The sequence below is a fragment of the Rutilus rutilus genome (genome assembly GCF_951802725.1).
Source record: "Rutilus rutilus genome assembly, chromosome: 21".
NCBI classification, from domain to species: Eukaryota; Metazoa; Chordata; class Actinopteri; order Cypriniformes; family Leuciscidae; genus Rutilus; species Rutilus rutilus.
The window spans coordinates 18843817-18866214 of record NC_140226.1 but is presented as its reverse complement, the minus strand read 5'-3'; the positions used below and the strand labels follow the sequence as shown (position 1 = coordinate 18866214).

Below are 22398 nucleotides of genomic sequence, written 5' to 3'. Positions count from 1 at the left end.
AATGGCTATTATTTTTCAATAAATAATATTTCATATTATAATGTTGCCGTACTTCGTATTATCAGACAGGCTGCAGTGTTAATTTTGCGTGAAAATATTGTATTTTTTAGTTTTTTCGAAAAAATATATTGTATTTTAAGTAAGTAAAGCACTTTTTAAGTACCTCTTCATAAATATGGCTGTTTTCAAGGGTTTTCCAGGACTTAAATGTCAAAAAGTCAAATTCAAGTACTTCAAGCACTTTAAGCACCTTGTACGAACCCTGTACTAACACAATTCAAGCAGGCCTTGCCCCTTTTTTGCATATCAATTAAGCGGAAATTATTTAAATGATGAATATTGTGGCGTGTACATTCCCGGAAGAAAACTCAAGACTAATTGAGGCGTTTTGCAATGGAGTTCAGAAAAAGTGCGTAATGATATAGAGAATAACTCCCTTTTGAGCAGACTTTATGCTTTGTAACTTCACAGCCCTTTTTCATGTTCAAACAGCAACATTACACACTAAAGAAAGTTGAAAACATAAAAAGGCATAATTTAACACAAATTTATTTATAATAAATGTTATAAAAAAAACTGAAGAGTCTGAAACCTTTTATCACTGTGTTGAGGACAGTCTACCATCTCTTAAAAGGAGGAACGTCTAAATATTGAGCGCTGATGAAGCACAAGAGTGAAAGTCCCCATGAACAAGATTGATACAAATTGCAGTTTGGTGAACTGGACCGCAAGGTACATCCAGAAATGAGGTCACTTTTGTGTATCTGTGTATAGTCATTAGTGCATTTTTTTTTTTTTTAAATACACAAACGATTATTGCGTTTCATGATCGATCGCTGTTGTCACTTCAGAGTGCCCATCCTGCTACCACAGTCACAATTCAAACAGGACCGATTCAAATCGACAGACACTCACCATGTGGCCAATATAAGGGCCTGTTCCTCAGCGCTGAGGTCTGGGAGTTCATGTTCAGACGGCTCTGCCAGGTTAATCTGGTTCAGGACTGTATCATCACCCAGCTGAAGATCCTATAAACACATGATGAGAATCAGAGCAGATCCTAAACAGACCCTAAAAAAGCTAGAGGTATGACAAACCCAGATCACACTTTTAGATGAGCGAAAAAGGAGAGGCAACATGACATATTTAATATTGTATTATGAACAGCATTTATAAAGCCTATTCTCCTGTCAAATTTTACATTGTAATCATTAAGCAAACATTTAGCTCTTTATAATCCCTTTAGAAGGGTTATTTCCTGAAATATTACCTCGAATGAGCAAATGATGTTAGCTCATGCATCAAAAAAATCAATCATAGGCAGCATTGATACTTATTAGCTGGGGCGGGGCATATGCAAATTAACATGGTCCTCTGCTTTAGCCCATTTAAAATCTAATTCGTTGACATTTACATTCTATTCCAATGAAACGAAGACCACTCACGCAAGTATACTCTACCTGAAAAGCCATCACGACAAACGATAACAAAGACCTAGTGGAGTGCTATCAGCTCAGAGTTTGTAAGCAATACTGATCTTATCGCATTTAATCCAAAAACTCAAGCAATCCTGGAAAAAATGATTTACTAGACTTTTAAAACGAGGCCAGCTAAGGGGAAACAGAGATAAGGTCCGGGAATTTTCCGTAAAATCTTTGTCTGTCCCCAATTTGTCATATTTGCAGCCAAAGCAGATAATACCAGACACCACACTGCCACTGCACAGATCAGCCAAACACTAGATAAAACTCAACTGCCTTCCAAAAATGTGCAATAAAAGTAAAGCACTGCCTCAGGGCGAGAGGAGAGAGACAGCGAGAGGAAGACGGGAAAGAATGGGACAGATGGAAATCTGCATAAAATATATTTTTCACGACCTTCACTGCAGCTCAATGTCATGTCTGCTGTCAGAAGTAAAATAAACGTCGCCCCCTGATGGATGGGAAAAGTAATGCACAATTCTTGCCCCCAAAAGGACCGTGACAGGTATTTACATACCATGGGGCCAAAATGAGCACAAGACGAGAGCCAAAGGAGAGTGGAAATTGACTTTTGAAAGTTAATAGAAGTTATTCACCAAATTTTAGTGGAATATTAGTAGAAACGCCAACATAAAAAGTCGAATTTTAATAATATTCTGACCGTCACTCATGTACAGTGATGCAAGTAATTCAAATGACATGAATTGTCAAATAAAGAAAACTCAAATTACATATACCCATCATGCATATGATGCTCTGGTGACAATGACCTGAGCTGATTATAAATTATAAAAAATGTATAATAATAATACAAATTATAATAATACAAAAATTAAATTAAATCAAACTAAATAGTTTATGGCCTGTAGATTTGTCAATTAACCACCACTGTCATGACATAATTCATAACAATAGCTACTTTTAGACACTCCCATGTACCTTTGGTAAGAGTTCTTTGGGTGTTGGTGTGAGGGAGAGACTATCAGAATTAAAAACAGGCGAGTTGTCCTTCCGTTTGACATCTAAGATGAGTTGAGCAAGGAAGTTCTCCTGAAAACGAGTTCTCTTCCCTAGGGCACCTGAGGGAGACAAACATTTATTTAATCATTCATGCATTGCATCAATTCTTTCCTCATTCGCAGTGCTAGGTAATCCATATTTTCCGTCCATTCGTTCATTCATTCCATCTTCCAATTACTTCCGTCACGCATTGCCGTATATCCATCCTTCAAATCACCTGCACAGAATCATCATTTTTCTTCTAGTTATATTGCCTACCTGTCATGTTAACATCAAGTCCTGACAGATCGCGGGCTGAGTGCAAGTGTTCTTTGGCCCTGCGATACTCGTAGTAGGTCAGGCAGGTATAACTGCACTCCAGGTGAAACTGAATGGCCAGGCTCCTGTATGTGTTGTTGGTGAACAGCTCCTCACATTTACACACTACGGAAACAGAGGAAGGACCAGGTCATGAGAGGCACCGTCTACACTTTTTCACATTCAACATTTATTAAATTGCCACATATAAGGGAAGGGAAAAAGGGAAAAAGGGAAAAAAGGGAAAGGAGGGAAGGAAGTAAGAAAAGGAATGAAAAAAGAAAGGAAATAGAAAAAAAAACAGAAGGGAAGGGGAAAAAGGAAGGAGGAAGTACAAATGAGGTACTGTAGTAAGGAAGGAAGAGGAAGAAAGATGAATGGAAGAATGTGGAATTAAGGAAGGAGAAAGTAGAAATGATGGAGGGATGAAAAACAAATCAGGGAGAAAGGAATAAAAGAGAAAGGACAAAAATAGGAAGGAGGAAAGAAGAAAATAGGAATGAAGGAAGAATAAAGAAAAGGAGGAAGAAAGACATGGGAAGAGAGAATGAAGGAAGAAAAGAGGCAGGAGGAAAGTACAAATAAAGAAGGATGGAAGGAAGAATGAATCAAGAACGAATGAAGAAAAGAGGAAAGGAAGAAAAAGGATGAAGAATGAAAACAAAGGAAGAAATGAAGCAGAAATGAAGAATAAATAAAGGAAGAAAGGAGAAAGTAAGAAAAATAGAAGGGAGTAAAAAACGATAAAGGAAATCTAACTAAATGAATGAATAAAGTAGTGATAATTGAGCCAACAGTCCACAGCTGTATATGCACTTTCAGCAATACTGCATGTATGAAATTGTGAACGCTAAACCCTTCATAAAGCTCAGCTTGAACACTTACTGTGACCTTCAGCGTGATCTGTGTGAAGATCTGAGTGTTTTAAAATCCACTCATTTAGCATGGAAAAGCAGCACCTTTCCTCTCATATACTAACAGAGCTCCACATCATTCACGGGCAAGTCACGCACATGTATCTGTGAAGGGTAAGAAATGAGCGCTTCTCTTTGTTCTGCTCACACAAAGAGATGACACACCAACAGCGATTACCTCGTGTTAACAAAAAAATAAGCAGCAAGAAAGGCAGTCATAAAAATATCACAGTGAGCCTCGAGTATACTGACTAAAATAGCTGAAATCCTGATTTTGAATTAATCATACATGCAGCCTACTTTTCAATGTCACATCTTCAAATGTCGTCAAACGTTATGAAAGCCTGTCATTAAAGAATAAGCATCTCTGCCTGTGGTATTTGAGGTTTTATTCTAGAAAGCAAAAGCAATGACTAATTGGGTACAGATATGATAAGAGGATTGAGTTTCACTCTGAATTCTTTTTTAAATATTGTTAAATAAATTCAACTGATTACATAAATATATAATAAATTATAAATAAAATAAAACTATTATTATTATTATTTATTATTATTTTATTTATTATTATTATTATTACTATTTTTTGTTGCTTTACAGCAATTAATAAAAAATTAAATTAATAAAATACAAATAATGTGCAATTCATTGTACTTAACATTAAACAAACAAGTACAATTAATTAAGTAATAATTGAACTATTATTATTAAAATAATGTGTTCGCTCTGAATACATTAGACTTTTTTTTAAATATGTCTGCATATTGGTTATTTTATAAATATGTAAATATGCAGACTCTATAACGAAGATGTCCATGGCTAAATTAAATAAAAACACATCATGCAACTCAATTTTTAGTTGATTGACAGCCCTACTGAACACTTCTAAACTTTTGCTACTGAATATTAAAAAACACCACCAAATCAGTTCCCCACAGACACCCTCCTGAAAGCGGTCACCTACAAACCTGCGTTTAAATCTTCAGTAGACCAGTGAAATCCCAGTGCAAGCTTGACATTTACTAACCAAAATGATGAAAGACCTGCTCCAATATCCAGTCACCCATGTAACTCACTGAATGTAAAACGCTGATTAAAAATTATTCACCTTTATCATTTACCAACTAATAAAATGCCTCATTGACTTCAAAGTCAGTGATAAATAAATAAACTGCTCAGACAAATTTGCTCGAAACATAAACCCTTATTGAAATCTCATCTAGTGGTTAAGCCTGAGCTCTGAAGTGAAATATAACCTTATTGTTCTGAGAAATCTTTTTCTCTTTTCTGATCATTTTAACTTTTTGAAATACAAAAGTACTCAATATCCTGTGGGTGCATGAGTAGATAATGACTGCTAGGATAATAAACGCACTATCAGACCGTGTACTTTTATTCAGAATGAACTGTGAAGAACATCATTTTGTACTTATTTACACTGGTTAAAACAGTCTGTTTTCCCACAAGACAATACATTTGAACAATTTGAAGTTTGAATAAATTGGTGGGGTGGGGATTCAGACATCGTACTCGCTTTGAGAACCTACATTTCTTCTACATTTAAGAAGACATTCTAGATGGAATATAAATGCCATGTTTCATTTCAAGCTTGTTTGGCCTTTCAGCTGCAACAGATCTTTCAGTAACAGATTCTGTTTGTGGGAGTATCAATTCCTGCCATTAGGAGCTCCATAATGCCATCTGGTCAGCAAGGACGGATTATGTTCATGCAAGGTCCTCAGTGAGTGATGTACTAATGAAATTAGATAGCAAATACGACATAAACTTGCACTTGCAAGATATAAGGTTGCATAAATGTACATTGAAAAACAGACAACAAACCACGACTAGCTGCAATTAGGTAGTGATGCTGAGGAGGGGTCATGAACACATATCACCTTGTTTATTTCACATGTGGCAACAACAAAAATCACATGCATTCTGGCACAAACATTTCAATTTTACCAGGTCATTTATATCTAGGTTTTCTATGCGTGAAGCCCCTGGTAGCAAGAAGTACAGGGGCTCTAGTCTAGTCCCATTGGCCCAGTCCATAAGATGACCTTGCTGGTTAAAGTTTGAAAGCAATTGCAAACCAGATATTTCAGACATTACCTTCCACACAGCTCAGCCAGCTATAGATTAAGGACAAAGCAATATATAGTATAGCTGTTTGAGCAATGAATTTAACAGTCCAGAGGGTTTGAGAGGCAGATGTGTTGATTGTTTAGATGTAGCCATTGCTGCAGCAAATTGATGCCCAGAGGCTGAAAGAATCTGTGTAGGTATATATATGTATGTGTGTGTGGATGCATTAAGGGCAAAACACTGATCAACAAAGCAGTTACAGAGTAACTACAGAATACAGAGTTTCCCACACCTCAAAATGTACTATGCTGGTTTCTCCTAAAATGCTCCACAAATATAAATCTGAAGTCGACTAAGCAGAACCAGTCAAAAATTAAAGGAATCGCTCGGTCATCATTTAACATGAATATGCAAATGAGCCCCGCCTCCACTCACTCATACAGGGTCGTCTACAAGTCGATGTATCAGAATGGTAATGCGTTTTATGTATCACTCTCTACAACAGACACATAATGATAATAAACGTAGTCAAGCAAAATGCTAATCATATTATCAAACAGCTAATAACGTTTTGCTAATGTTACACATGCCATGTTCCCGCTCACCATCTCAGAGTCCGACGGCTGCCTTCTAAAAATCAGTATCTTTAAGCTCTATTCGGATGGGACAAGTTTTCTAAACGACGTTTGAGTTACAATTCTTATAACTTGACGTCTGTGATTTCATGTACTGATTCGGACGGGACTAACATCTCCATGTTTATTGCAGAAGTGAGAGGGTGTTCTGTTTCATTCCTACTGACCGCCAGAGGCAGTGCAAAGCACTAGTGGATAATCGCTGCGCCAGCTAGATAGATCGAGAAGAATATAACAACAAAGTCACGTCATGACGCAGACCGAGACGCGAGGATATAACCCACAGCGACTCGGTGCCCAGCCTCTTTCGCTTTCTCGCTTTGATAGGTCGTTTGTTTTCACGCTGTCCCGTGCAGCTTACCTGAGTTGCGAGGATTCGCCCTCCCAAGCTGTGACAGCGCGTTCTACACTATCTTGGATTATTTTTCTTAATTAGGTGAGTGCATACGATTATTTGTGGTTGCGTCGGCGAAACTCTGTGCTTCACGGTACTATCCGGTGGCTGGTTTCGACCGCGCTTAGGTTGCGTTCACCGCAAACCTAACATTATATGTGTTTTATATAATATATATTTATATTATCATCGCATAAGTTACTCGCCATAGTGCTAGTCATTGAATGCCTCGCGGTTCTATCCGAAGGCAGATTTGACTTTTACGTTTCTTGTGAGAGCGTTTCATGTTATAGAATTTTCGGTTCTATCCGAAGATTTTTTCGAACTGCTCAGTGGGTGCTATTACAGTTTTAAGTGCCTACGGTGCTAACCGAGGACGTGTTATTTACGGAGTCATGGATCATAGCTCTCTCATCTCCGTTTCAAGTTGCAAATTGTGTCCGAATACGCTTCTTCCCGACGACGGACACGATCGATGCCCATCATGTTTAGGCGCTCAACATCTGAAGGAGGCCTTGACTGATCCGTGTTTGCATTGTAGTATGCTACCGATGTCAGAGAGACAGCTTCGCCTTGCTGAGTTAGACATTAACTCGCCTTTTACCCTCGCACAACAGCCGCGACGCGCTCAAAAGCGTCGCGCATCAGCAGCTGCTGGCGCTCCGCCTAGCAAGAAGAAATCTGTACCACACAAAGACAGTTCAGAACACTTGTTATCGAAGACTGTAGCTTCTCTCTCTTCAGAAATGATTGAGATGAAACGTCTTCTTCAGTCTCTACAACCCCCAGTGTCGGCCCCACATACTGAGAACACACCAGTGGATGAGAGTGATTTCCAACCCCCACGATATAGATTTTGACGCTCTCTCCATGAGCGCGTCTAATTCTCATTTTCTCGATGAAGAATCGGTGGAACCTGCCATACAACCCACCCTCCCAAACGATGTTTTTTCTAACCTATATGCTACAGGTGGTTCAAGCGGTGGGTCTGTACATTCATCAGGTGCAGGCCCATCTGCTCCAGACGATGTGTTATCGGTTCTGCAGATGGCGGTGGCTCGTTTGGGTCTTGACAAATCACCTGTCCAACCCATTCAAACCAATGTGTTCTTCAGACAAGCTGCTGATAGTAATGTGTTCGCAATGCCACCGTGTAAGGATTTTGTGACAGAATTCTCCAGTGCACTTACCAGTCCCAATGTGCCTAGGAGGAGGTCAAAGACAGCCCGCACTCTTGCAGCAATGGCTGAGGCTGACTCCATTGGGGTAGGACGGGCGCCTGAAATTGAACAGCCGGTTGCAGCTTTGGTGGTATCACCAGATGAGGCTCTAAGAGGCAATGTACGCTGCCCGAGTGCGCAATGTGGACGTACTGACACTTTCTTGAAGAAAGCATATGAGTCGGTAGCCTATATAACTCGAGCTGAGAATACTATCTGCCAGCTGCTTCTTGCCTGCAATAACACAGAGTCAGCGAGCGTTGACGCTTCTGCATCTCAGTTCTTACAGACTGCTCTGTTGACTATGGGTCATGTGACTCGGGAACTTGGGACACTTTCAGCGACCCTTCTAACAGCTCGGCGTCAGGTATGGCTTGCTCAGGCAAGGTTACCTGAAGATTGTAAGAAGACACTGAGAGAACTGCCAATTGTACCAGGACATCTTTTTGGCCCCAATGTTTCTGAGGTATTGGAAAAGAGAATGAAGTTGTCAGAAGCCACACGACAACTGACTCAGGTTCCACGAACACCACCTTTTAGAATGCCTCTGACTCCGGCTCACCCACGCTATCCGAGCTCGGAGCATCGAGTGCGACAGCAGAACGTTTCTCAGCTTCAGGCTCCACAGCGGCAGAGAGGGGCTGAGGAGGCCCAGGGACGCCACCCTTTTTACCGTCACCAGCAGGGGAGACCACGTCAGCGCCCCCTTAGAACACATCAACGTCCTGGAGTTGAAGGCAGTGTACTTAGCTCTACAACACTTCTTACCAAACCTGATGGGTCGTCATGTGCTTGTCCGGTCCGACAACACGTCGACGGTATTTCATTTGAATCATCAGGGCGGCACCAGGTCTCTTGCATCTTTACTGCTAACTCGCAAGATCCTCACATGGTCTCAGGGCCGGCTGGCCTCAATAAGGGCAGTTCATCTCCCGGGATTGGACAATCAAGTGGCGGATGCTCTGTCCAGGGATCTGCTGCTCCCGGGGGAATGGAGACTTCACCCGGATGTAGTACAGATGATTTGGCAACGGTTTGGCAAGGCAGAGGTCGACCTGTTTGCATCGGAAATGACCACTCATTGCCGCTGGTGGTTCGCGAGAGCCGAAACGTCCAGCCCATTGGGACAGGATGCATTAGCCCACGAGTGGCCGAGTTGCCTGTTGTATGCGTTCCCTCCATTTCCACTTCTGTGGGAAACATTACATCGTGTATTCCTATACAAGCACAGGGTGCTTTTAGTGGCACCTCGATGGCCATCCAGGCCATGGTTTCCTCTCCTTCTGAGTCTGTTACAAGGCGAACCATGGCAGCTTCCCACCAGACGGGACCTTCTTTCTCAGATGCACGGCCGTGTTTGGCACCCAGATCCAACTCGTCTTCAGCTCTGGGTTTGGCCCTTGGGTCCAGATCACAGTTAATGGATTGTGAACCGGCAGTAGTGAACACTATCGGCAACGCTAGGGCTCCTTCGACACGACAGCTTTATGCTGCTCGTTGGAGGATATTTTCTTCTTGGTGCGGAGATCAAGGAATTGACCCAGTTCACTGTACTGTGCCGACAGTTTTGAGTTTCTTGCAGCATCTATTTGATGACAACAGGGCGGCCTCCACTTTAAAAGTTTATGTTGCTGCCATATCTGCTTATCATGACCCGGTTGCTGGTGCTTCCCTTGGGTCTCATAACCTTGTTTGTAGTTTTCTGAAGGGAGCGAGGCGTTTAAAGCCTGTTCGTTCTACTCCTTTTCCTGTGTGGGACTTACCGCTTGTTCTAGAGTCCCTTTGTACACCACCATTTGAGCCATTAGATGTTGCAGATATTAAGTGGTTGTCCTTAAAAGTGTCTTTTTTGTTGGCCGTTGCTTCCACTAGACGTGTTGGTGAACTTCATGCCTTGTCAGTGAGTGAGTTGTGTTTACGCTGGTTACCAGAGGATTCTGGGGTCATTCTTCGGCCTAATCCAGCCTTTCTCCCTAAGGTTTTGTTACCACAATTTGTGAATCAGTCTATTCATCTGGCTGCTTTTCAGCCGCCTTTCAATCACTCAGATACAGATGGGGGGAGGTCTCATCTTCTGTGTCCTGTACGAGCTTTAAAGTGCTATGTTAAGTCTACCGCTTCTTTCAGACAGACAGATCAGTTATTTGTTTGTTATGGTGAGGTACGCAAGGGTGCATCTTTGTCCAAACAGAGACTATCACGCTGGATTGTTGAGACGATAAAGTTGGCGTATAATAGATCTCATCAACCCTTACCAGTGGGTGTTACTTGTCACTCCACTAGGGCCGTGTCTTCGTCTTGGGCCACTTTACGGGGAGTTTCCTTGGCGGATGTCTGCGAAGCTGCTACCTGGTCTTCTCCATGTACCTTTGCGCGGTTCTACAAGGTTAACGTGGCTGCTTCCCATGATGTGAGCTCTGCAGTCCTTCTGGAGCAATCCTGATATTGGCAGGTGGGTGGCATTCCTCATGACTGTGTTGATATGCGTCATCCACTAGTGCTTTGCACTGCCTCTGGCGGTCAGTAGGAATGAAACAGAACGCTAGTTACGTATGTAACTGTGGTTCTGTGAATTCCGGATGACCGCCAGAGTCCCTCGTCACTCGGAATGCGCGAGAAAGCATTCTGAGGCTGGGCACCGAGTCGCTGTGGGTTATATCCTCGCGTCTCGGTCTGCGTCATGACGTGACTTTGTTGTTATATTCTTCTCGATCTATCTAGCTGGCGCAGCGATTATCCACTAGTGCTTTGCACTGCCTCTGGCGGTCATCCGGAATTCACAGAACCACAGTTACATACGTAACTAGCGTTTTCTCTAGACGTGGCCGTTACAGATGGTCATGTGCTTTGCGTGCGTCACGTATATGTCTTTTACTCTATTATTTGTTGAGATGATTTTAAAACATTTAAGTAAACTTCACAAGTTTTTAGCAGTGGCTGTTTATAATAAATAAGTAAGTATCTTACTCTTACCTGACACTGATATTTAAATGGGAAGTCTTGACAGTTTCCACGATTTAGCTTAATGTATTAATTGTATGTGTTATTTTTTCGTCAGATACCATCCATATCGAAACTAAAGCATGCTGAAGATTTTTGCGCAGATGGTAGCTCAATTAGTGCGCAGACGGTAGCAAAAACACATGAGAAGCAGTAGGATAATACAATATTAGCAATCACAGACTTTAGCATTCGGACAGGATTAGATTTTTGAGATGACCGTTGAGTTTGCCTGAAAACCAGTAGGTAATTTGCCCTGGATTTTTTACAGAGGTTGTGTGAGAAAAACAAAGACTTGGCAGATTCGGACAGGATTAAAATTGCAAAAGTATGTCTGTGAAAGTCAATTTTTCTAACGACCCCCTGGAAAACTAATCCCGTCCGAATAGGGCGAAACGCTTTGAACAACTCACAACTTCAGTGGAGAAAGGCATATAGTTCATCATAATATATACAATTCACCCACTATATTGATAAATGTACCCAATTTTTCATATCAACAGAAAAATATACTGGTGTTACGGTCCCTAATATAAATGTCTAGGAGTCAAGGGACACATAACATAAGAGATGGACAACGACTAGCGTGTTCCAAAGTGTTCTATTACAAGACTCACAAGACTCACAAAAGTAACCAAAAATGAGAGCCGGGGAACCTGGCTTTTCTTGAGACTCCACTGCTTCGCAGCACAGTTATGATGATATGCTAAAGCCATCGGCACATTAACATGATTGGTTACAAGATACTTTGTGACGTAAGAAACACAGCCGATTTTGAGACTCTTTTTTTCACAGCAGTTTTAAGGAGAAAATACTCAGCAATGGTGTTGAATTTGCACATGGTTTGTCTTAAAACATTAAAAACACCACATAAACAACATTAAAAACTTGATTTCTGATTTTGAACAATACTGCTGTGAAGTACTACTGAAGGGATAATTCACCTAAAAATTTAAGACATCTACTCGCCTTCTGTGGAACACAAAAGGAGCTGGTTTGTGATAATTGTCACAACTAGTCTCTCAAAAAGGACAAAAAGTCGACAGCTGTGTTCAGGCATCAAAATGTAGCGAATCAATATCTTCAGGAACATCTTGGTATGCAAAAAAGCTGATCGCTATCAGTCAAATAAGGAGAGCAAACTGTATAGTCTGTCTATATGCCAGGTTCAATTTGGCAGACTTGAGATTTTTATTTTCCTCTAAAATATGGGTTCTCATAACAAACAAAGCAATAAAAATGGACTAGCTTCTAAACTTATATAAGGGATGTCCATGCTCTGATATTTAACTATGTTATTTCAGTTTAAAACGCTCTGAAATGCCTCTGAGGTCAATCAGTCAACGAGTCGGCTGACGTGAATCCATGGCGATCCCCTAATTTCCCCACAATTCTCTGTGAAGGACAGTGAATGCTTTTGGCAGTCAATACTGAAACTGACAACGCACAACAGCGAGGTGTTATTTCAGCTTTGAGAGCTTCACAAATATAACATCATTCTGCAAATAAAAGCCTAGTGTGCCACTAGAGACAGGCATGATGTTGAGGTCTCTTGAAGCAGATCCACTCACCAACACAAGACAGAATTATCGCCTGTATCCTCTTGTAAATATTGCATCTGAACATCTACGCTGATTATCTATATTGGGGCATAGCTGATGCGTGTCTGATTAAAAGGCAGCGCAGGAAACTCATTCCGAAGGCACAGGAACCCAATTAAGATGCTGCTTTGCTGCAGAGCTCATTATTTAGTCCACGATTCCCTAGTGAATCCACATTAACAACCAAAACTCTTCAGAGGAACGGGTCTATATCCTGCCACTAAAAGCAATGCAATCTTTGACTCCCCTTTTCCCCCTCAGAAACCATTTCATGACTATAATGAATGCTTCAGTTCACACAAAGTAAAAGGAAATAGTTACCTCATGTATGATTTCATCAACATGTTTAAAACATTTGTAATTCATAGCACTTTAATTCTTAAATGCATAAATATAAACTGAGCAGCTTATCAGAGTCAAAGATTTGTCACAGAATCTTTTTCCAAAGCTGAAGAGAGACATTTTCATTATCGGAGCAATGGAATGACTGCCAGTCAAATCTTTGAGACAGAGGAGTCCAAAAGACCGAGACCACTGGTGAAAATGCTTTATTATTATTTTATTATGCTTTATGCTCTTTTTATGTCTTAGCATTTGATTTGTCCCTCTTCCCAGATTTTGAGACTTTTGTACTTATATCATGCTATGATATAGAATAATTAGGGTTCGAGCACTGATGGTGCGAGGACCCTCTTGGAATTGCTCCGCTTATTTCCATATATTTTGGCAAATTATGGCAATTACATAGTACTTTAAAGAATATCATATTACACACCCATTAATTACACTAATAATATCATATTACACACCAATTACTTATATTAAATGTAATTTATTGCTGTGATAGCAAAGCTGAATTTTCAGCACCCACTACACAGTCTTCAGTGTCACATGATCCTTCAGAAATCATTCTAATATGCTGATTTGGTGCTCAGGGAACATTTATTTTCATTTTCATTTTATCAGTGTTGAAAACAGTTGTGCTGCTTAATATTTTTGAGGAAACTGATTATTTCTTGATTCTTTAATAAACTTCAAAAGAACAACATTTACTTGTCATCACTTTTTGAACACAACACATCCTTGCTGAATAAATGTTTTTCAAAAACCCACAAAAAAAATATATCATACTGACCCCAAACTTTTTGAACGATAGTGTAAATAAATAGACATTCATATAGAGAGATTATTAAATCTGACTGTGTTGAAAGAGGTCTGTCTGACACAAGGGTGTCAAGTTATATCAGAGATGACATAATCCTGAGTGTGAAATCCTCTACCTAAAAACCCAAATCCTTCTGAAACGATCAACAAATGAACAGAAGCAATATATGAGCCCAAAGGGAAATGCACATTTAATAGCATTTTCAAAAGGCACACTGAAATATCCCAAAATTGGCACAACACATTTCTTTGATGTGTTTTGTATTATGTTAAGGTTATAGGGTCAAATGATTAATTTTGGTGGTCATTTTAAGTGGTTTCCATGGGGACCGTTGGGAGGGTCCTATAATGTATGATCACTTTTCACATCATTGTGGAGGACTAAGCCTAGCCTGCAGAAAGCAAAACCCGACCCAACACTGCCCACGAAAACGCTCCGATCACAAACTTTGGGAAAACTCATTACTCCACCTTTGGCATGTCACTGCGTCTCTATTTCACACACAAACATGAAGTGCTGACATCATCATAGTGACGGCATCACTGTCACCACAGAGCTATGAACACACACACACACACTACTGCAAAAAACACACAGCCTGAATCTCCACGTCGCCCCCTAGTTGACATCAGCTTCTCTAAAGATGACCCACTTAATAAGAACTGACAGCTGTGTCATCTCTCCACTAAAGAGTGTCTCACGTCGCTGACATGTGCCTTCAGCAGCTGAAGTGACATCAGGATCTGAGCTGTGAAGAAATCTGAGGCAGCACTGGGATCTGAAATCCTTTTAGACACTCAGGATTCCAGTTTCCCCAAGGATTTGTTTCCACTAAAAAAAGCCCACACCCTAATCTGAATTAAGTTCAAACATTACATTCCAAGAGATATCAGGCCCAAAAAGAAAAACTACTGCCACAAGCGTAAACAAAAAATTGATGATGATGATTGATTGCCAAGCTAAGCTACTAAACCGAATTGTTTAAAAAGCATTGTATTAAAAGGTGTATTAAAACCCCTGATTTTTTTTAATTCCCTTAAATGCTTTTTCGTAATTACTTCATTACACTGTTTATGTCAATATCAGTCCAAGATGTTTAAAATAATGATTTCTATAAAAAGAAATAAGCTTGCAAACGTTGGCATATAGCGCAACAGTGTGTACTTTTTCAGCAGCCTGGGTTCAAGAGGAATTGAATACACATACTGTACATTTTCTCTACAGGCATTTCAAAATAAAATTTAAAAAATCCTCAAACCAAAACAAACATGAGATTAATCACAACATTTGGCTTGATGCAAAAACTATTTTTTTTAATTTATTTTTTATGTGGGCACAAGATTATGTACGCTTGTTACACAGCAACAGCGAATTCTTTAATTGCTGGATCTCACTTTAGGATCATTAGCACTGTAGGTCTTCACTGTGAATTTTAAATCACTGCCTTGTGGCTTTTACAAAATCAATTTTGAAGTTCATGATTGGTCTGTCTTCAAAGCTACATTATCTCTAAAACTTCTCTTTGGAGGAATGGGAGTTTTTACTTGTAGAATTCTACTGCTGCACTCTATTCACTTCAGTAAATCCAAATGTAGTTGTTATAACAGGTAAAAGGACTACACAACGGTGGGTGTGTTTTCTTGCCTTTCTCGATGCAGCTGAGCGCCAGGTTGAAGAGCAGTGGGGATCTCTCCTCTAGAATCTGCTGATGTAGAGTGACATATCGCAGGGTCCACCAGGGCAGCAGCTATTTACACACACGCAAACAGAGAGATGTGACAACTTACATTTATACTACCTTTCAAAATTGTATGGTTGGTAGGACTTAATGTTTTTGAAAGAAGTCTCGTATGCTCACCAAGGCTGCATTTTTTTGATCAAAAATAAAGTAAAACAGAAACATTGTGCAGTCTTACAATTTTTTTTTACACTTTCTATTTGAATGAATTTTTTTTATTTTAAATTTACCTGTGATGCAAAGCTGAATTTTCAACAGTCATTACTCCAGTCTTCAGTGTCACATGATGCTTCAGAAATCATTCAACTGTATTAAGTTAATTTGCTGTTCAAGAAACATTTCTTATTATCAATGTTGAAAAGCACCCCTATTATGCTATTTTAAAGGTTCCCAAGTTTGGTTTGGAGTTCTCATACAAAAGGTTTACATGCATCCAAGGTAATTTTCTAATAATAAACCTATACTGTACACATCACCTCATTTCACAAAGAGTCTGAAAATAGTTTGTTAAAGTGCTGTGTATTCTCATCCTTTTAAAACGTATGCAAAGTGGATTCAAAGCCCTGAAAACAGCGTATTTTTCGACGTGTCGACAACACAAACCAAACTCTTCCTCTTTCAGCTACAACTACGGTGTTTGAGCATTTAATATTTGAGTAACATTTAATATTTTTGTGGAAACGGTGAATTCGATGAATAGAAAGTTCAAAAGTAACATTCATTTCAAACAAATCTCACGTAACATTATAAATGTCTTTACTGTCACTTTTGATCAATTTAATGCATCCTTTCAAAAACGTTAAAATTAGTTTCTTTCATAAAAAATTGAACAGTAGTGTATATACACATTAATTAATTATATATTGTATGGAGGAGCAGGAGGAGGAGAAGGAGAAAGAAAAGGAGGAGGAGGAGGATGAGAAAGAGCAAGAGGAGGAGAAAGAAGGAGGGGAAGGACAAGGAGCAGGAGGAGAATAAAGAGTAGGAGGACAAGGAGCAAAAGGAAGAGGAGGAGGAGAAAGAGGAGGTGGAGAAAGAGGAGGTGAGAAAGAGGAGGAGAAAGAGGAGGAAGTAGGAGGAGAAATCTCAAATAGGCAAAACAACACAAATTACAATCAGTCAGTTTGATATATTAAGGTGAAACTGGTAAAACGTAATTTCTTAACACACAATACTTTTAGTCCATCAGCTCTAGACAAGCAACATTTATTAGTTTCGATAGGGGAGTAAATGTGGTCCACTTTCACTCAGTTACACAGTCAAGGGTGAATGGATTCACATAGTCAAGTGTTATCTGCAATGTCTCTAAAAAGAAACAAAACAGGAGAACCTGGCGTCATACGGAGTGTGCAAACAAGACAGCAGTAATGTTCAGAATAAAACATTTATTTACATATTTGCACACAACACAAACATTAAATCTGTATGCTGGTGTATCTGCCCTATAAATTACCAGAATCAAAGTGTGTGTGTTAGTTTGTTCTCGCACTAATGAAACACCGTTCTGGAACATGAGGCAGTGGGGGGTGTGAGACATACTGCGCCTCTCTTTCAACTAATCGCAACAGAAACATTTTCATCCCTGTGCTTGTAGTTGCACGAGACAGGGAAATAATAAATATATAAATGCATTAGTTACGCCCATCTTACCACATAAATATTCACAGAAAGAAAGGGGAAAAAAAAGACAGTACGGCATGTGTAATGTCTTCATCACAGGCAGTTAAAATACTTTAAAAGACTGTACACTGCTGGGAAAATAAGCTTTGTTTAATATTTACAATTTAATAAAAGACTGCAGGATTTTAAGGCTGTAATTTACTGCTTTGAGAAAGGGAGAATCCTGAGAGTCACATATCACACACACACACACAAATTGTGTATTTGTGCACACATAAATAATAATCCTGACTGACAACCTGAAACGCGGACGCTTCAAGTCAAGAACTATAGCATCAATACTGGTGATGACATTCCGTGTGGAAGTGCTTTTTCCGCTCCTGTGGAAGTGGGCCATATAACTTTACAATTAGCACTATTAATGCCCATACTGCACCTGTCAATGCAAAGGTAGCTGGAATGTTACTTTTCTAGCTGTAGCTTTAGAAGAGAACTGAATCTTTAGTTGCCACAATGCCACTAACCCCGGAGGAATGTTGTGCAGTCCCTACCAGCCGTTTGTTGTAGTCCTTAATAAAAAAAGATTTCTTTAAAAGCAAATATCTTCCTTTGCTTTGAACTTTGAGCTTCATAACTTTGCAGATGTTGTTTATGCGCAAAGAGCAACATTACACACTAACTAAAGATAAAAAAGTTAAATTATAAATCAACCACCCCTTTAACATTTAAATTTGTGGTCTGTCCCTCACAATAAAAAAAAACTAAAAAAAAAAACTTGTAGGGCTTAACCAGAATGAATGATTTATGACTTTTTTGAGCTTGACAGACGCATCACGGTTTCCACAAAAATATTAAGCAGCACAATTGTTTTCAAGAAGAAGACGAAGACGATGAAGAAGAGTTTCTTGAGCAGCAAATCAGCATATTAGAATGATTTCTGAAACCTGGAGTAATGGCTGCTGAAAATCGGTATAATGACATCTGATTCAACCAATAGGGTGATTTTAAATTATGGTGAAGTCTTTTGGGAAACTTTTTCAATTCCACCTGAAGAAATTCCACACTGCACCTTTAGCTAGATAGATAGTAGATGTTTTTCAATGGGAATGCAGGTATTTATGAACAATGATCCAAACAAACACTTAGCCTGCTATTGGAGAATCATGTAGCATAAATATGGATCAGTATAGGACTAACAAACATCAGGAGACACACATCCATCCTAATGCTCCACTGCTGTGAAATTTATGGGTGAGACCTTGACACACACACACTTTTTGAGAGCCAAAAAGGAAACCACGGTCATAATTTAACTCTTATTTTTAACAGCCTCATAATTCTTCATCGTCTCTCTCAGTAATGCACAAATGAGCATAGAGTAATGACTGCAAACATATGAGAGTAAAATTAAAAAGAGATGGCTCCTTATTACCGTAACTGTTCAAGTGAATTTAAACTACAGAACACCCTTGTCACTAACATTAGTTTCCCACAAGAAATTGTCAAGTTATAGTGTCCTGGTGTTGCAGTTGCACTGTATTGGTGTGTCATCTTGTGTTCCCAATCATGGTGAATTCTACTGCAGTGGTGTAAAAGTGATTGTATCTCACCTGAAGGGTCTCCAGTTTGGCGCCACAGTTGACGAATATGACTCTGGTCAGCAGCAGCAAGAGGGGATTGGACACAAGACTGTAGACAGACTCTCCATCCAGCTGAAGACTGGACAACACGGCCATGTTCAGGGCCGCAGGCTGTGTGTGTTTGTATGTGTGTGATAGAGGAAAAGTAGAGATAGAGAGAGAAATTAAACAAGATTACAGAAAATAAATGTTCTCACACTTTTAGGGACATCTAATATTAATTTATCATGGTTTTACAATAATAATGAAAACTGTAACCACCATGGTATGTTGTTAAACAATAAATGTACTATTTAAAATTATTAATCATGAAATTGAACAGTAAATTTCCTTTTAATCTCCTCAACTATTACATAAAAATGCCTAGTTTTAGACAAAAAGCTGGTTTATAGTTTTTGATAAACATATTTAATGTAACAGAAAATATTTATTTTTAAAATTTATAGGAAATAAGTTTATCAAAAACAGTGACAGTGATTTTAATTTTCAACCCTGTTACCAATTCTGTAGGTTTCTTATTTTAAAATGTTACATTAAATTAAATTAAATTTATATATTTATCACTAGAAAATAACCCAAAATATGTGGTTTAAACTGCATTCACCATACCAAATGATTGAAACAGGTTCGCAAAAATGCATGCAAAATTCTTATATTCATTGTATAAAAAAAAAGGTAAAAAAAAAATAGAACAAATGACTTGAAAGAGCTTTAGTCCCTACTTTTTTTCTATTTACGCATTTCATTGGTTTGATATTCAGGCCCTACTTGTGGTAAGTGCCTTCAGTCCTCCCATCTCTCTCCATGTGCGCTATTCTCAGTCTAATTTCTCTAGGACAAGGCTGATAAATCAGCAGCTTTAGAAAGCGTTACACACACAAACAGAGCCTCTCCAGGGATCTACAAGGCCTCCGTAGGGCATTAGGGAGAAGAATCTCTTCACCTCTGTATAATTAGAAGCCCTGAGAGGTTTCATTAGCAACCCTGTAGCCCTCTACACACTCATTATCCAGAGCACTGACCTGCCCAGTGCCGCCATCTTCTTCTATTCCATCCATCACACACATTGCATAATTTCACATGAGCATTTAGTGGGTTTTTTTTCCTCATTAAAAATGTGTGGATGGATGGATGTGCGGATGGATGTGTGGATGGATGTGCGGATGGATGCGGATGGATGGATGTAAGGGCGTGCGGATGGATGGATTTGCGGATGGATGGGCGTACGGATGGGCAGATGAGTGTGCGGATGACTGGATGGAAGGATGGATGGAAGGATGGAAGGATGGATGGGATGTACAGGTGCATAATGGTACTGCACCTCTGAGAAGTTCTGGAGCAAGGCCTCAGGCAGAAAATCAGAGATGTGAAGCTCAACTGGCGGCCCGGTCCAATTACTCTGAGCGAAAAGTTTCAGACACCCCACTGCCAACGCCAACAGAGCAGTTTCTCTACAACAGACAAGAGATCAGGTAAAAAAAAAAAAAAAAAAAACGCATTTTAACAGCTAATCTTATTACAGCCACTGGATTTAATGAGCTGAAATACACAGGTTGACCCCACCAAAACATCCATCAGGTTAACGTTTGTTGTTTATTTTTGATAACATTTACACACACAGTTGATGTAAATATATAGACCTGAACGGATGAATCAGGTGCCAGCAATGTGCCACCCACTGAAATCAAAGACCTGAGATAGTAATTCTCCTGTACAGTAGAGTCTCCCCAGATGCCATTGAGAAAGGACATTTACATGCAACCCAAATTCACACATTCATGTTTCGCTGCGATCTACAACACGCTATTCTCACAGGAGAGAAAGAAAACGGTTGAGTCAATCTCATTGTGTATTTTGGTGCCTTTAAAATATTACATGAAAAATAAATGAGAATGCACACAACACAACAGAAAGAGAAGATGAGGACAAAAAAAAAAAAAACCACATCTCTCCTGCAATCAACAGCACACAAACATCAATCTACCAGCATCTAATCTCTCAACAGAAAGCATCACTCATTATTCAAGGCATTCTGCTCATTTACAACCACTTTCTGCCTCTCTTACAGAAGCCACAATGAGAGAGGCTGTATAAAAAGAAAAAGAAAGCAAGAGGAGCGTGATCGAGCAGAGGAGAGATAAGAAGAGAAGCACGGCTGAGGAGCGCACCGCAACCTTCCCTTCCTCAACTCGTTCTTTCTCTGGAGAGAAAGGATGTTAAAGTGGGCTTATCGAAAATTAATAATTCATGGCTAAAAGGAAGGGCACAGTGTTTGAACCCTTCTGTATGGTTTTATTCATTCTCTACACAATAAAACGCTCCACTCAGCTGAAGCCACCGACCGCTAAAACTCCTTACATAGCAGTACACAACACATCTACGCTAACTTGTCATGTAGTCAGCTTCCTTAAATCTAATGTGAGCATTCTAATTTTGTGTTTCATGCTTTAAAGGAACACGCAGACTTTTTGGGACTTTAGCTTATTCACCGTATCCCCCAGAGTTAGATAAGTCCATACCTTTTTCATCTCTGTGCGTGCTGTAACTCTGTCTGACGCACCCGCCGCTAGCCTAGCTTAGCACAAAGACTGGAGGTAAACGGCTCCAGCTAGCATACTGCTCCCAATAAGTGACAAAATAACGCCAACATTTTCCTATTTACATGTTGCGATTTGTATAGTCACAGCGTGTACGAATAACAAGGTCACATGAGACAACCATCTTCTAACCGTACACATACTGGGAACTATATTCTCAGAAGGCGAAGCACTGCTACTGCTGCGGAGTGATTTACTCTAACTCTGAGCGAACTCTCTGCTCCTCACCACGGGGCTTCTCAGGTGCTGCGAGCAAATCACTCCGCCCAAGTAGCAGTGCTTCGCCTTATGAGAATATAGTTCCCAGTATGTGTACGGTTTGTAAGGCCCGATATATTGGTCCAATTGCCGGTTCGCCAATACACGGGGAAGGTATCACATGTTCTGTCCTCACTCATGCAAAGTATTGGTTGGTTAAATTTGTAATACATTGATCATATGTATTTACTCGTTACTTCATCTGACTCCATAAATGAAAGGTTTTAATAACATCTGTGCCTCACTAAAAGTGGGCGAATGTATGACTATTCATTTTAACCATTAAATGAACAATGTCAAAATCAGTTAGAATAATCACGTAACAATTTAATATTTCAGATATCAGAGATCAATTCCACAATCAATTCAAATATCTAGAATATTGTTATACATTGGTTACACCAAATAATCTTACCCAGCTTGTAGCCTACCTGAGATAGAGAGAGAGAGAAGGGGAAAGAGAGAGACAGAGAGAGAGAGAGAGAGACAGAGAGAGAGAAAGAGAGAGAAAACACCTATTCCATTCGTGTCCAGCAAAGAAGAGCGCCAGAGAGAGCGCAAACACCTTCTTTTATCCTGTTTGACCAGGTGACATAGGGGATGGGGACAACCACCCTCAAATGCAGGTGACATGGGGGATGGGGGAGACCACCCTCAAATGGCTCTGAACCAGTTCACTCTAAACTTCTATAAACCTTATTTCCTTTTATTTTATCTATCTGGATATGAG

At 39.7% G+C, this 22398-nt stretch overlaps 1 protein-coding gene across 1 annotated transcript in view; it reads right to left on the bottom strand.

The window, feature by feature from the left end:
* Window positions 1-22398, bottom strand: part of ttc27 (tetratricopeptide repeat domain 27) — a 93856-nt gene that overhangs the window by 61597 nt on the left and 9861 nt on the right. The window contains exons 3-8 of the mRNA XM_084393765.1: window positions 20135-20264; window positions 18784-18924; window positions 15460-15562; window positions 2760-2924; window positions 2421-2560; window positions 916-1028 (exon numbers count right to left, since the gene is read on the bottom strand). Of these exons, the coding sequence (XP_084249891.1) occupies window positions 916-1028; window positions 2421-2560; window positions 2760-2924; window positions 15460-15562; window positions 18784-18924; window positions 20135-20264 (792 nt within the window). The remainder of the gene's footprint in view (window positions 1-915; window positions 1029-2420; window positions 2561-2759; window positions 2925-15459; window positions 15563-18783; window positions 18925-20134; window positions 20265-22398) is intronic.